Source organism: Trachurus trachurus, assembly GCF_905171665.1.
Source record: "Trachurus trachurus genome assembly, chromosome: 12".
Lineage (NCBI taxonomy): Eukaryota > Metazoa > Chordata > Actinopteri > Carangiformes > Carangidae > Trachurus > Trachurus trachurus.
Window position 1 is genome coordinate 24,291,084 of NC_139908.1, and position 17,407 is coordinate 24,308,490.

Sequence of the window (17,407 nt, forward strand, 5' to 3'; positions counted from 1 at the left end):
GGTTCCATTAATGTTTTCAGAGGTTGTTTGGTCACGGAGACATTTCTGCTTTGTCTTTTCATTACTGTGGGTGACACATGTCATTGATCTATGATGTTTGTTAGGAGATACACTTTATTTTATGATGCACTGTTGTCTGTTTTGTTATAGGGCCCAAAACCTACCACCCGCCACTACTGGGTGCCCTAACAACATAAATAGTGTCATTTCAAATATATGTAAATTCCAAACATCTCAACCAAAGAAAAGTACGACAAAGCAAAAAGCCCAAATGATTGAAAACACAACAAAGTAAAAACAGCCTCTGTTTCATGCATGGTGGCTCCTGACTTGGTGCTGAAGCAGCTCTTCATAAATACTCACAGTCGGTGAAGAAAACATGGGCGGCCTTGTATTTAGCTGAATGAGGGTCTTTGAAGTCTGCGATGAGGGTGTGGACAGACTGACGGAGGAGAAACAGAGTCAGACTGTTGTGTTCTGCTGAGTATTGATCACAGCATACAGTGCTGTATGCGAAAACTCAATTAAGTTTTATTGGCAGGATGTTGCTGAAGCATTTACATTAACAGGACGGCCGCCTGAGCAAAATGAATACATTACCAGATGAAATCACATTTTTAAACTTGCTAGTCACGCCAATTAAGCTTATTAGAAATGACCACAGAGACCAAACAGAGCAAAACTAATAGTGACTTGAGGAAAAGAAACGATGAAGTAAACAATTTGAAGCAGAAAAACATTTGAAACTCCTGAAAATTTCGATCTTATCTTGTCATATTTCATTTTGTCAATATTAGTTTGCAATTATTTCTTTTTATTTCACAACAGCAAACTATGAGCAAAGCAGTTGTATTTTTTCTATATTGTATATTACATTACATATTATATTACCTCATACTATACTATTACACATACTATACTTTAAATTGGTACATTGTAAACCTTCTACAACCTGTACTTTTTGCACTCTAGGGATGGTGTTGCCAGATTAACTATATATATGTGAGCGCGTGTGTGTGTGTGTGTGTGTGTGTGTGTGTGTGTGTGTGTGTGTGTGTGTGTGTGTGTGTGTGTGTGTGTGTGTGTGTGTGTGTGTGTGTGTGAGATCTATCGTGACTGAGTCAGAACAGTTGTGTGTTCTTACCTTCTCTGTGGGTGTAATCAGGAAAATGGCCTCCAGGCTTGGAAGAGGCTCTCGCCGCTTGTTGATGTCCTCCACAACTACAAGGTCAGAAACAGATGCATGTAAACAGTAGCAGAGCTGCACATGTAAACACAAGTGTCAGTGTGAGGAGGAATCAGCTGTGTGACTGTGGTGTCTTACTGGTGATGCCCTCTGTCATGATGTCTGTCATCTTGCAGCAGGACGACAACATCCTCATGCTCAGCTGGTCCACAATCAGCGCCTGGCAACAGTGGAGAAGACGGGTGACTATACAAACACACTTTATTACTTCCATTACATGTGGCTGACAGCAAAACTGTCTCATTTGAGGAAAGCTCTACCGTACATTTTGACTTTTAAACGTATCCAATCATTGTCCAGTCATTTACATCCAGGTTTTAACTCTTTGTCTACTGAGGATTAGACCATGACCTGCTACTTGCCTGATACTGTTTACACATGCTGTCAGTTTATTTGATGCTTGTGTTTCAAACACTATTCATGCCTTTTTTATTCTCTATTTCTTCCTCATGTCCCAATAAAACACAGCGGACACAAAACTTCATCAAAACTCTGTTTGGAGTATATCAAGGAAAAAGTAAAAATGACAGCTGGCTTGTGAGGTACAGTACAATATCCAGATGGGTCAGGACGCTGCTGGAAGGAATTATATCCTGCACGCTCCTCTTGCTTAGTGTAACCAATGGTTTGCTCATCTTAATGTTCCACCAATCGTCTGTGCTCAGTTGTGGAGTACCTTCCAATTATTGACAGTGATTTATGTACATAAATCATATTTTTATTCCACATATGTTGATTTCTTACCTTCCATTCTCCCTTCTTCTTCACCTTCTTGATTACATCATTCATAATCTCTGTTAAAGAGAAAACAAAACAAAAAACAAACACATCAGGAATCAAAGTGATGCATCATGATGATGAGACGTTTTAATACATGTTGCCATAGGGAACATCCATGAAAAGATGCACACATACACAGAGACGTCTGCTATTTCCCCACAACTATGTTCCTTATGCATATGAATAAATATTCATTGAATAAAAACATACATCCAGGAGGATAAAACTAAACTGTGTGTGACAACAGCTGTTTGGTTCCAATGACCTTCAACACCTGTAAGTCTGCATATACCCAGACTGCCTGGATGACAGCTGACTTTATATCAGTTCTTAAATTCAAGTAAGACAGTAGGACTTCACATTCAGTAAGTTTTATTTTGTAAATTATTTTATGCTATTGGAATAACAATTGAATCCTAATTACAGTAAACAACATATCATCTCTTTAATGCTAACAATGTTTTGAGTATAGAGCACAGTTGCACTAAGAAAACAGCAAAAACAATTGTACTTAAGATCAGAAATCCATAGCAGCACAAGCATGTGTTAATGTTTTGCTGAATAGAAAAATAAAGTTAAAAAAAGTCAAAAAATATTCCCTTTAAAACACAACAATAAAATTCTGCTGTGAGATATTTTACAATAGTTTTAGGGATCTGTAATGGAAATTTGTATGTTTATGACACTTGATTGAACTTTGAAGATGTATGCTCATGAAGTTTAGGTGAACTTCGAAGAAAGCGCAAGTTGCACTTGTCTGCTGTGCATAGAGCAGTATGCAGGTGTCCGACTTGGTTCCTGTTATTTTATGATGATTACGCTTAAGCAAGCAGTTGTCTCCATAACCAAAACCACAGTGAGATGTCAACGAAATGTCAACATGCTGAAGTGTGAAAAAACCACAGCAAACCTTAAGTTACAGTCAACCACTAGCTTCCTGCCTTTACATATGAGTTAACCTTATAATAGTCCAGTGACATGTCATGAGCGCTAAGTGCAAACCTGTACTATGCAAACTTATTCTGCAAGAATGCAATAATGTTATTGGACAATGCATGATGCCGCCTCCAAGGAGGAGCACATGGCTCCTTCCTGCTCTTGTGCCTATGTAACCTGACGTGACCAAATCTCAGTGTGCACTCTCGTACAGACTTGTGTGTGTATGACAGTCCACCTCTTGCAAGATAAAATAAAGTACTTTAGTGAAACCTCAATTTGCTGGACTTATGATTTTCTCTCTCGCAAGTTAAAGGAAATTTCCGCAACAGATCACAGCAGTGAGTCAGAATAAATGCGCTTATTCTCCTAAATCTACGGTTTTATAATCTCTGTAATAAATTATAAAAGCATGAATAAAAACCAGGGGAGATAACCAACATCATTTTCCCCTACTGGTATAGGTTACGATTCCCATAATGCAATTCCTTCACTGGGGGAAAAAACGTGACAAAGTCAAACCGGGCCTGCAACAAGGTCACTGACCACACATCTACACAGGGGAATAAATCCTGTTGATGAGGAGAGAACAAAAACTGCTGGGAAGTGACTCTGCTTTGATCTCAGAGAACCACACTGGGACAAATAATCTCTTCAATGTGAGGTCACATCGCGATGGCCATGTTTATACCGCAACACTGATATTGGCCTGATCAGTGTGCCAACAATCTGCCAGCCGTATTAGGATAAATCCATTTAGGGTGAATTACTGTTAAACATCATGCTGGATCACTGTGAATATAACCCGCTAAGCCCTCCGGCTGGTCGCTAAAACCTGAGGCCACAAAGATACTGATGGATTATCACAGATTAAAAAGGACTTGCGCAGAAAAGATTACAGATCACAGAGAACGCACATCGAATAAAGATAAGGGACGTGTCTATTTCAGTTGGCCCTTCTGATTTGCACCGCCTAAGAGAAAACAGCTAATTTCTTCCACACAATGAAGATGCTAGTGGCTTATTGGCTCTTTTCACGGGGAGGAAGGAGCTATAGGGAGGTGATAGGGTAGATAGTTGGGAAGCTAAAAAAAAAAGGAAACCTTGGCTGAATGGAAAAGGAAGTTAGATAGACAGACAGACCTCACCTCCTGTGAGTCAGAGGAACTGTATCTGACCTCCTGTGGGACATATGGTCTAGGAATATAATTCTCACTAAATGGTAGAGATTCCCTGACTCAGCTTCAGTCTATTCCCAGTGTCTTGTGTCCTGTTCTCCCAGCCGCTGTCTCAGCAAATCAGCAGCAAATATAAACTTATTTTACTAAGGGCAAAATACTTTGGATGTGGAGCTTTTGACAAATCTGTGCTGCACGCTCAAAGAAAAATAAAAAATAAAGCTGCTTTGCATTAATTATTTCATTCCTAAAAAACTTGTTTTTCATCCAGCAGCTCCTTTCGGGCCACAGGATGAGACACTTTCGACAAACAAAGCAGTGGCAGGGATATCCGTCACACGTGTTCCCTTTTCCTCTGCTGCAGCAGCTGATGTGTTTCCTTTCGCTTGTTCTTTGCTGCAGCATTTTGAGCTGCATGAATGAAAGGTTCCAGTCCCTGATATCAATGTCAATATCAATATAATTAACATGAACTAATATTTATAAAGCTGGATGTTTCATTTGATTGATGCTTTATGTCCACACTGTAGGCTACACATGACAGATGTTCATCACTTTCATGTACTACTTTAGTTTAAACAGCTCTGACAGACAAACTCTATTGTTTATCAATACAGATCACTCTGGGAGTGTACAAAGAGAATGTAGTCTGCCAGGTTGTGTTGAGCTCTAAAAGCTGCTCTTAAAGGGATAGTTCACCCAAAATTCAAATTTCACTCATTATCTACTCACCCTCATGTCAACTAAGAGCTGTGAGAATTTTCAGAGTCCTCCGTTCCTTCTCTGAGTTACGGGGGGGTCTGCGCAGCAGTATTTGTCCATATAATGGTTGTGAATGGACACCACGTTTCTTTGTCCAAAAAGACACACCAAAAAACATCCAAATACCTCCATAGTGCTTGTCTGTAATGTCCCTCTTGTATTGAAGCCCCGACAAGAGAAATTGTTCCGCCGGTCAGTGCAAATCACGTGAGATTTGCACTTACACAGGCAGAGCAGTGAACTGAGACACTGGGAGCTTCCGCTACAAACAAGCTTAAAATATAGACTTATTTAATTTTTTTCGGAACAATTTCTCATGTCGGGGCTTCAATACAAGAGGGACATTACAGACGAGCAGTATGGAGGTATTTGGATGTTTTTTGGTGTGTCTTTTTGGACGAAGAAACGTGGTGTCCATTCACAACCATTATATGGACAAATACTGCTGCGCGGACCCCCCCGTAACTCAGAGAAGGAACGGAGGACTCTGAAAATTCTCACAGCTCTTAGTTGACATGAGGGTGAGTAGATAATGAGTGAAATTTGAATTTTGGGTGAACTATCCCTTTAAAGCAGAAGAAAGCGATCCGGTCGTTTTGGCTAACTTTTTAGCCAGTGGAGTTAGCAGCCCCCGCCCTCGTCATGGATCTATTGAAGCTTTCTCCTCGCTTTACAGCAGAGCGGAGTGACTGACAGACCCGTGTTTCGGTCCAAACACTCTATGTAAGTGATTGCTGTCGGAAGATATAACTATTTAAGACTTACACTTACACTTACCTACTTGCCTAGTGTGAGTGCACCCTAATTAGGGTGCACTCACACTAGGCAATCGTACCGTGCCCAAGCACGTTTGCCCCCTAAAGTCCGGATTCTATTGCTGGTGTGAGTGCAAGCGTTCCGTGCCTGAGCACGGTACACTTCCCTGGCCCGGCACGGTTGGGAGAGGTGTGCTTGGGCACGGTAGGCTTGGCCAGGAATGCGCACACGTACAGTAATGCGCTGCGGGCTCGTTCTCCACCACATGTCTGCAACCGCATGTAAACAACAGTCACTTAACGATTACGTCGCGCCGTAAACATCGCTAGTTAACGTCGCTTTGATTAAACTTCAAGATAACCATGACAACCGGTCTAAGCGCCGTTCTTTCAGCAGTCAGAGCGCATCCGCCGTGTTGGTATATCAACGTGATGACGTTTGTGTCGGAGGCAACCGTGCTTGAGCACGCTTGGGTTCGAGGCAGTGTGAGTGCGGGCCAGCGGGGGACAGAGGAGGGGGGGCGTTCGGGCTTCAGCACGGCACGGATCAACTGGCCCTAGTGTGAGTGCGCCTTATATACTTACAATATGCTTATATATTAACACAAACATTCCGCTTACTTCTGCTTTAATATTATTTTTTATATCAATAACAGGTCAAGTAATAAAAAGATGTCACGTGACAATAGCGATAACTACAACCAAACTCTGCAGCTCCCTTTAGCACTATGCAGCATGTTAGCATCTCACTGTTGTGGTTTCCTAGCTCATAATCTCCCCTCTCATCTCTTTTGTTCCCCGTGATACCAATAGTGTCAAATCCAACATCAGTGTGGCACAAGAAAAACACACAAAAACAGCTGGTCACCAGTGTGTCAGTTAACATGTCACTTAAAGTGTCTGCCAACACAGCGGAGTGTTTAACTGGTAAACGTGACAGTCTTTTAAATGGAGGTTGGTGGAAACCAGAGATGAGCTAATCTCTATTGAGATATAAATATTTTCATCGTGTAAATAGGCACAAAGATCGGCTTTTATAACACAACTAAACTAGATGTTCAGGCCGAGTTTCATGAAATACATCTCCAACAATGTCAGCCACTGTTGTTCACATGACTTTGAGTAACTTCTCTGACAAACATCGTCTAAAAGTCACTAATGCAACAACAAAAACACAACATTTCACATAGAAAATGATGCTCAAGAAATTACATTTCAGAAATGCTGCACAGATAAACTCTCTTCTCATCATGGAGCTTCAAAACATCTGCTCAACGCTCACTGTTAGAGGAATTTAAGCAGCTACGTATATCACCAAACTTTAAACACAACGCTTGTTTTCCTATATGGAAATTAAAAATACATCCTAATAAAAGCTCAAAGATGAGTATATATTAGTCTTGAATTCATCTGGTGGAGAATTATACTGCACATTTTCAACCCTATTAATCTGCCTGAATTTATGGTCAAATACAAACTGATGTCAAATTTTTGAAGCACACCGTATTTTATTCTAGTTTATTCTCGTACACTGTAGACATCAATAACTGTCTGAAACATTTTAGCCAAACCATTTTTTGGGGGGTCTCCAGAGATGAGCTAAGATTAAGCTAATTCCAACCCTCTCTTTTCTCAAAGTCCTGTAGTTATGAAACTAAAATAGTGACGTAACTGATAAACTGGGAGCAGAGACAGCGCTGTGGATTTTTCCTCTCTGACCTCCAGATAGAGGCACAACAATACAGAAACACACCAGTCAGACAGAAGGGAAGGGACCTGAACAAACAGCGCAACAGCTGTGTCAACCAAACAGGCAGAGTGGCACACACACACACACGCACACACACTCAGACGCCTTGCTCTCTAACATCCAGTTTAACAGGATACACATCCTCATAGTGGAGTAGGGAAGAAAACGAACACCAAAGCTACAACAGGATTTTAATGGCAGACCTTTAACACACTTCTAAAAGTGTCAAGTACATTTAAACATCCTATTTATTACATAATACTAGCCCTTTAAATTTACAGACACCAGGCAACTTTCAATTGCATTTTTTTTTGATTGCCAGACATGAATTCACCCACATGACAGCAACATTTAGGCCACAACAAGACCCAGTGTGATGTGTTACTATGATATTGCTGATTAGGTCAATGTACTCTCCTTCCGGCCTTGATGCTACGCATTCAGCACTGAGGAGCTGGCAGTTTCTCCCTTTGACTCGTGGTTCTCCCCCTTCAGGGACTTTCACCTATGAGTACATGACCCATTTTTTTTCCTCTGGATCCACGCTTCACCGTAGCATCACTCCCCAGAGACGCAGATACTGACGATCTTAAAGAGACAGGCAGACATTTCAGCCAGGCTCATGCTAAAATACAAGGACAGCCTTCACCGAGGCTCAGCTGAGAGAATTTTTTTTTTTTTTTTTTTTTAAATCTTTCTAGACAGAAAAACACTTGCAGCTTCACTAAGAGGGATTCAAGTTCAAAGCTTCCACTGTGAGAAATAAAGGACACATGGAGCCAGCCACATCTACATCATTGTCCACCAGTAAATCTAGTAGACAACAATGAGGTGTCATAGAGAAATGCACAAGAACATGTGCGGTATTTTGCCAGTGGCACCGTTATTTTTCTACTGAGATGAATTGAATATAACCTTGTGTTAAAATGGAACTAAAATGATTAGAAAATTCGTTTTAATTATTTTCATGACTGAAAATTGATATTTGTTTTGTTTTAAGTCTTAACAAACTGATTACATTACAATTTTTGGATGAGTAATTAAATAATATATAATCAGTTTAAGACTTTGCTTTGGGCTATGAACATCTGTCATTCTGTATTACATTTTTAAACCAGCCTTCAATCAACTGATCCAAATAATCAGCATTAACTGATTATTGAAATAATAGGTGTATCACATCACAATTGTTACTACAGTTCAGTATAACTTGAATAGAAATTTTGAATCAAATGGGGTCAAAATGTAGACTAGACATAAAAAACTACATGCTGAGCTTGAAACCAATGGCCTGTCTGCTATTCAAAGCCTGCAGTTACATAACAGCCCCAACCAGCCATAACCAGAATAAGTGGCTTGTAAGAAAAGCATTAGATTTTATGTGGACTCCTATATATATCCACTCTAGAGGTCAGAGGTCATCTAGGCTCAGGAGAGGTCACGAGGAGCCTTTCCCATGACCTGAGATCAAGATGGATGGAGATATAGTAATGCTGAGTCATGAAACCTCAGTGCAGAGACATGAAGAAATTCTCCTGCCACAGACCCTGGATATTAATTATAGCAGACTGATCTCTGGTGACTGTGTTGCAGCATGTTGACCTTTTCTCATGAAGTCCAAGCAAACAAGGTGTGGGCCAATCGATAACATCACATCATCAGTCAACATGAGCAAGAATCAATGTATTAATGCCTAATGTCTACAGATATTGAGATATAAATATTTCATTGTGCAAAGACACAAAGATCGGATTTTATAACACAACTACACTAGATGTTCAGGCCAAGTTGCATGATACAACGTCAGCCACTGTTGTTCACATGACATTGAGGAGCTTCTCTGACAAACAACTGAATTACCTATCAGCTAGAAGTCACTAATGCAACAACAAGAAGAAAAAATATTTCACACACAAAATGCTGCTCAAGAAATTACAATTCAGAAATGCTGCCCGTGTAGCCGATGTCATATCTGGCCCTCTGCGGTGTGTTTCTCTCACGGCCTGCCCTAGGTGGGGTTCAAACCCTAGTCTCCTGCACGGCAGGCGACAATGCAAACCACTTTGCCAAGAGGTTGACAGCCGCTTGGCAAGTTGGTTAGCACGTCCTTTATGGGTGAGTGAGTGCACCTCCGTTACACCCGGATAAACTCTTTTTTAGTTGAGTTGGTAGCACAGGCGTCCCATGTGCAGAGGCTGTAGTTCTCGTTGCAGCCGGCAGAATGTCGTTCCCCCTCTCTCTCTGTCTCCCTATTTCCTGTCAGTCTCTACTTAACTATCATAAGGCAAAAAGGCCCAAAAATAAAATGAAACAAACAAAAAAACTCTCTTTTCATCTCTGACAACAGTTCACTAATCACTGATCACTGAGCAAAACATGGAGCTTCGAAACATCTGCTCAACGCCCCCTGTTAGAGGAATTTAAGCAGAAATATCGCCATTCTATATCGCTTGTTTACCTATAATGAATTTAAAAATACATGCAACCCTAATAAAATATAATCTATTGATTTTTAAATGCAAGGTGATGACCACAGCCAATTCAATCCGTCTCTACACATATAATCATTTTTTATATATCTACATGACAATATCCATCTCTTTCTTTTCTGTTCCTGGACACTGGTTTTTGTTGACTCATCGTCCACTCATAGACGCATTCATTAATGTATCCAGTCAAATCTAATCTGGATCTACATGTAGCGTACTCCTTCCATCCAATCACTTCACTTTGGGCATCCATGCTTGTAGATGATAGTATCTAGGAGAGAAACTGTGTACTGGCATGTCAGGAAAACAGTTTAGATCTCCAGCGGTGTGGTTATATGTTCTATTTTATTTATTTCTCCCTTGTTCTCTGACTCCTGATAAATCTGATCTGTAAGGAAGTGTGTTGAGGTGGAGGCCCACATCCCTCTACAGAGACTCCCAACTCACTAAAACACACACATTATGAGCAATCAAATAAAATCCCCGAACAATTTAATCAAATCCCTCTTGTAATTATGCCCCAAATATTCTAATATTAATATGAAATACCTCACATTATGGAGACTAAAGATGCTGTTTTACTGTCTTGACTAAATGCTTATCAGAAAGGCCAGTGGTTGATTATTTTATTAAAATTAGCTATTCAATTCAATGAATTTATTAATAAACTCAAGTGGTGTTTACTGTATCCTGTTTTTCAGCTCTGTCTATGGTGCTTGTGGTGCACTCTAAATGAAAATGGCAGACCGTATATAGTAGACTGTAGAAGGCAAGTGATGCATTGTGATATCGCAGGCTGCAGCGACCTGGCTGGAGCTCTGTCTGACAGTCTGAGTGCGCTGCAGTCTCATCCAGCTCAGCTGCGCTGTTTAATGTACAGCAAAGACAGGGCCAAAATCAATACCATTTCTATTCTGCATCCTACAGTTTGCATTACTACTTCACACATCACCATCATGCCATGCTATCCTCTCCCTTTCCCTTCTGTCCTTAATCTGCTTTCCTTCTTTTTGTTGATGTTGCTAGAGCATCTTGGCCGACGTTACTTGGCTGTCGTACAGCACCGACCTCCTATAAGTAGATATTTCTGCATCACAGTGTTAAATTTGCCTGCACTGTATGTGTGTGTGCATGTAAGAGGAGGATGGAGAGAGAGCAGTCACGTGCTGTTACAGAGTGGGAGGAGGAGGAGGAGGAGGAGGACGTCTGCCAGCTCTGACACAGCACTCTTCCTCCGTGAAAGAGAAGGGGAATTCATTAAGATTGTGAGCCACTGTAACCCTGCATTAGAGAGCTCTATTTCATCCAGTTCTTCATGCTCTGTAAACACTGCGACGTGACATTTCGGCATGGATTTATTTGAGTGTGTCTGTGCGTGCAGCATGCCCGTGTGTTTGTTGTGTGCGTGTGTCTCTTTGTGTGTGTTCTGTGTAGGCCCAGGGGCTGCAGGCACTGCGTCAGACACTGAACCCAGACGAGAGTGTGACGCTCTGGTTCAGTGATGCTTCCAAGGTCAACAGTGCTTTGTGTGTGTGTTGAATGTGTAAGTGTAGCCTACATCTGTATCTGTATCTGCATCTGCATCTGTAAGTGCATGCACGTGTCCTTCTCTGTTTCACCTTGCTGCTTCCCTCTCTTCACAAAGTCCCACACAGAGAGAAGTAAATACACACCAGCGCACTTCCAGAAATTTCCGCAGGAGAACTTACTTATCACAACTATAAAGGAAAGGCTGAATATTTTGGCAAACCTGCACGTTTGCAGCAATGTGTAAAAAGTGAAGATCAATGGCAGTCCTGTGTCTATATTGTAAATGGACAGCTCAAGTAAGGACAGTGAAGAAGAAGCTTATCTTAGTATAAAGATTGACAAAACAAGAGACAACAACTAGCTGGTGTGTTGAAATGTATCTGCTTGCACCTCTAAAGGCTGCTAATCAACACTCTCATCTCTCACCATTGAAGGTGTTGATTTTTTCTTTATAAAAGAACAGTAAAGTGAGATCTACCAAGACCTTGGAGGCTGCACAGTCACTGTGCTCAGCTGTTGTTTACCAAAAACTGATCTCTGGCCAGAGCCGGGCTCGCTTTGCCCAGCTAGGCTAACTACATCCTCCTAAAGCTTGCTCTAGGAGCAAATACTTTTTGTTGTGTATATCTTAAAATGTAGCTCTTTATGTATCACTTAAAATCTTCAACCATTGCTGAATAGTATAAGACGTTGTAATATGATATAATTCTGAACACTTTTTCAGGCCAGACTGGACACTACCGCGATTCACTATCAGGAAATGACGAGACGGTCTGGCCCGACTGGAGCTAACTGGTCAGCATGCTAACAACAGAGGACAAGAAGTGATAGAAATAGTTGCTTTCCACCACTGTATTCAGTTCTTGACAGGTTGAGGAATGGTGTTTGATACTGACATTATTACATTTCGTATTCTTGAATATCAAAATGTCTTGTATCCTAATAGGTTACATTATACATGACATTCCATACATACATGTAGGCTATTTACTGAAACAGTGTGACAAACTCTGTTAGCATACGCCGGTGCATATTCTCATTTGCCCAGGTCATAGTATTTCAAAGGAGGTTAAATCGAAAGCAAATTTGCAAATAATTAAGTCCATTTGCTTTCGATTTAACCTCCTTTGAAATCTGTTAGCATACCTTTCAGTTTAGCTCTGCATTCATAGACACATAACCTTGACCCATGAGAACAGCTATAGCCTACGTCACTCTTATTACTATTGCAGGTGTGATATGCTTTTTTTTTTTAATTTTAATATATATATATATATATAGCACGCAGTAGAGATAGACAGGAAAGGGGGGGGCAGAGAGAGGGGGAATGACATGCAGGAAAGGGCTGCCCGTCGCGGGATTCGAACTGGGGCCGCCTGCGGTGAGGACTGTAGCCTCTACATGGGGCGGCCGCTTTACCCACTGCGCCACGCACCGCCCCGTGATATGCTTTTGAACGGACTGCTTTCAGAAATATGATAAAAAATAACACAAAGAGAAAATAGTGTCTATGTTTACAGTGCTAGGTTCAATTGCCAAGGACCATGTGATTGTGGTTTACTGTTGTATGTTAAATTCAAACCCATCAAATCAGGGCAAAAATGCACATAACAACCCACTAGTAATTTCCAGTGTATAGCTGTCACAGCCATGATCGAAGGCTACCTCCACATGCCATTTACACACATAAGGCTAGACTGGAGTTGAACAGGGTGATTACTGATGACTTCTTTGTCACCTGGATGAAAATGGGCCAGTGATTCACATAGATATTTTTAACATCCAGACTCACTGTAGTTACATCACTGTGTGCAGATAAGTGTATAGCAGAGGATGTATTGGCAGCATTACAGTTAAATTGATGTATTGCACAATCACATGCTTGTAACAAATGTGCAACTACAGGGCAGTGATTAATATGTACACTGAACCATGAGTGTCAATTCAACTTGACTGTATGTGCAGTATGAACCTCATGACCCCCAACAGGAATCAGTAGACTGAAGCAGGGTTTGGCAACGGAGAATACACTATTTGGGCAGAGAAATCCCACACTGCTTCATGGTGTTATTGCATTTGCAGGGGTCTTGCAGGACTGTGATGAAGTATGTTGCTTTGTAAGTGATTTATTTCAGTTGATTAGCCAAAAACAGACAATCCCATCTGGTTATTTTATCTATAAACGGCTTCTGAATTAAATTTACAGACAATCTACTGCAGTACATGTCAAGATTTGATCAAAGATAGGAAATTACATGCACTGTGATACAAGATGTTAATCATATAACCTGCTTCTAAATGAGTGGATGAATGACTGAAAGTTTGGATTTGGACTTTCTTGGGTAAATATAAATCACGACAGCAGAGAATAACATGAACACCTGCATAATGTAATGATATCCAGTGCTACAGAACTGAATGTATCATACAGTACTAAGCGTTCACCTCCAGAACATCCACTCGATAATATTGTTTCTTTGTATTCACAGGAGTGTAATTGCAGCGCTGCCTTGGGTTCATCAATCTGAGCAGCACCGTCATTTGGAAATAAATCTCCTCCGGCTCAGGTTGAGGGTGACTGATGACAGCCTCCTCATCCACCCTTATTCTCCTTCTGTTGCTCTCTGGGACTGATGCTCTTATACAGTCATGAAAGGGGAGGGTGAAGCAGAGCCCGCTGCCCATCCCCCCTCCTTCATCCTGGCTGCTACATCCACTGCTGCAGAGAGGACCCATGACGGTGTCGCCCTCCCTCTCTGCCCCCACCACCTCCTCCACCAATCCCATCCCTGCTTCACCTCAGCCAAACGGAGCACAGGTGTTGCATGCTGCGTCCCTGCCTTTACCTACTGGGAGACGTGCACGGTGTGTTTACGTTGTTCTAGAAAAGACGATCCACTCCACAATGAGAGCATGCATGTGCCCGCCGTTAGTTTTACAAACTGGGTTATGTAATTGCCAGTTACAAGGCCTTGAATAATTAAGTGGAACATGCACGGATATTTGGCCTGTGAAGCTTTATTGTGTAACACAGTAGGTGCACAAATTATATCACTTCAACCAATTTTCAGTCTTGTGGCCTAAGAAGAAATATGTTGAAAAGGAAATATTACAGAAAATCATAGACACAACAAACAATCATTCAGGGCTTGCAAATGTAGATCTGTGCTCCCATTATAGGGTGCTACAATATAGCACGAGGCCAAGCGCTATTCCCCAGTCATATTACTGTAAAAGATCTGCTCCAACTCCACAGAATGACTGGCCAATATTTCTTATCATGACAATATGATCACATCGTGTTTTATACAGTTTCATTGTTAAAAATCAATGATTAGAATTTTTTAAAATAAACAAAATATATCAATATAATGAAAGGGTTTTTCTACATCTATGATTACTGTATTCTTATTTTACATGGTGTGATACTATGTTATCCTCTAGCCCTGGTAGTCATCACTGCCTAATTGTTACAATATGTCATTATATTCATTACAGTAGCCTTCAAAGTGAATTTGCATTTTGGGGGATTTGTAATCATTGTTGGATGTTAGATCAGCTCCTTCTCCATGTGGGTTGGTTACGGGCCAGAGAACAAACCTTTTCACCCTCCATCATATCATATCATTTCACAGCAGAAAAGGTGTGTGACTACAGGGAGGTGGATGTGTGTGGGGGTGGGGGCCTAAAAATTTGCAGCAGTGCCCATGCCCAGGCCCAGCCCGATCAGATTTAAGAAATGTAAGAGACTGGGTATCCAGGAGGTGAGGCATTACTACAGAACTACCGTGTGTGTTTCAGTTAGTGAAATGTGAAACCAAATCAATAAGATGAACAACAGATACCAAATGAGGCAGATCCTGCAGCACGGGCAGGGCACGTCCCCACCTCCCAAAAAAAGAAAAAAAAATTAGGAAAGCGTGCAGCTGAGGAAACCATCGCTTCTATGTGAGACACGGGCCTTTACATGAAGTGCTCTCAACGTGTTTCCACAGAGCAGGCCTGTCTTGCATCATCGACACTTGCACCCAGTTGACCCTCCTGAGGAGGATGGAGCTGAGGCCTGAATCAGCACCACACACCGACACTAAACCTACACTAAAAGCCTCTAAATGAGCCAATCAGACACTGGACAGTCGCGTCCACAGCCCTAACGATGCAGGATTACACAGACTGGCGCAACACCAGGAAAGGGCATGATGATGCTGATGATGATGATGGTGGTGGTGGTGGTGATGGAAGGGCATTCACTGGTCGTTAGTGGACGACGGCTCGTGTACAGATAATGCGGAATTTCTCGGGCAGCGGCCTTTTGAGGCAACTTTCCCGTCTTGGTCACAATCCGCCATTAGGGTGAAAGCCAGCTGACAGCGGCTGGTTTCAGCGCTGAGACGCTCCGGTAGAGGAAGGGTGTTTTACGCAACCGCTTCATGCTCCATCAGGGGGGGGTGAGGCGCTGCTGAAATCAGGGAATCCCACGGATGGCGAGTGTTAATGTCCGATCACTTCACAATCAATAGCATGGCATTAGATTATTGGCTACGATTAGCTAGCCGAGAGGCGTGAGAGGCAGGACTCTGCAGCATCGTGTGCCACAACATCCATGCAGAGACATGGTTTATGATGCAGCTCCAATGCAGCGCAGCTTTCCTGAAAGAAACGCTGATTGAGGCTAAAAGGGCGTATATGTGGGCTGCATTTGCCTCCGGGCTATCAGCATCCTTCTGGAGAATGCAGCCTTCATCCTCCATCAGCGGGCTAATCACGGCTTGTCAAAGCCTTTTTCAGGTCTCCGCAGCCTCAACACACAATTGCGCATCCGCGCCGCAGCAGCCCGGTGACAGCCCAGCCTCTGCAGATCACCTACAGCTCCCTCACTACACGGCTGGGCTTTACAATAGGATACAATGAAGCACCGACAGCACCACCTTCATCATCATCACCCAGATGCGCTACCAGCTATCCGCATCCTGCAATAAAAAAAATAAAACACAGACACACGCAAATACACCCGCATTTGCGCGCACGGCGCAGCGCAGCAGTGGAACAACTCGCCGAATTTAGAACGAATTAATAAAAAATAATCTTACTTTCGCCGACCACCGCCTTTAATCCGATAGGTGCCATGATGCTGCTGAGTGCTGGACCGAATGATCACTCTGCTTCCTTCCTTCCCGTCTCTCTCTCTCTCTCTCTCTCTCTCTCTCTCTCTCTCTCTCTCTCTCTCTCTCTCTCTCTCTCTCTCTCTCTCTCTCTCTCTCCCTCCTCTCACCTCACACCGCTGCGGAGGAGCCTCCAGCAGGAAACGTCACTGCGTATCCTTCCGCATCAGCCCCTCATTGGTGGTGGTCGTTTGGCTGCAAATGCCTTATATTAGCTGTAAACTATTTACTGCAGCCATGGATTAGGTCAATGTTGTTCACAAAACTTCACTTACTGTGTTTTTCATGTTCTCATGTCCCCGACTTGTCCTTCCTCAGCTTTGACATCCTATACCTCTCAGAAACGTGAGTTCATTGATGAGTGTGAAGCTTTTCTTAAATTCAGATCATAGAAAAACAATCTTTGTCATAGGTCATTAAAACAACATGAGTAATTGCAAAGAGAAAAACAACTCTTTGCAATTACTCATGTTGTTTTAACGGGTGAAGAGGTGGAGATAAATCAGAGTTTGATGATTGTTTTTATTTTTGATCTGTGACAGACTGTATCTTGTGTCAGAAATACCTACAGCCTACTTTGGCTGAGCAACGTCTAGATTATTATCATTAAACACAGAGGAGCTCCACGCCCTCCCATTTGACAGGCTGGAGTCAGTCAAAATTGTTGCCAATTAATTTTCTTTTGATCACCTATTCATTTATCGAGTAATTAATAATCCCTGTTTAATAAGTTTAAATATAGCCTATATGGACCTTCTTGATGGAAACCAAATGAGGATCCAAACACTAAACTCCTAACTTGTGCGTTTGGCTAAAATA

The 17,407-nt window shown here is 41.9% G+C and overlaps 1 protein-coding gene across 1 annotated transcript in view; it reads right to left on the reverse strand.

Moving 5' to 3' along the window:
- stxbp1a (syntaxin binding protein 1a) overlaps positions 1-16,599 on the reverse strand; it is a 31,799-nt gene extending 15,200 nt beyond the window's left edge. The window contains exons 1-5 of the mRNA XM_083984214.1: positions 16,517-16,599; positions 1,991-2,040; positions 1,325-1,406; positions 1,145-1,221; positions 364-442 (exon numbers count right to left, since the gene is read on the reverse strand). Of these exons, the coding sequence (XP_083840340.1) occupies positions 364-442; positions 1,145-1,221; positions 1,325-1,406; positions 1,991-2,040; positions 16,517-16,553 (325 nt within the window). The 5' untranslated portion in view covers positions 16,554-16,599. The remainder of the gene's footprint in view (positions 1-363; positions 443-1,144; positions 1,222-1,324; positions 1,407-1,990; positions 2,041-16,516) is intronic.
- Positions 16,600-17,407: the final 808 nt, after the last annotated feature.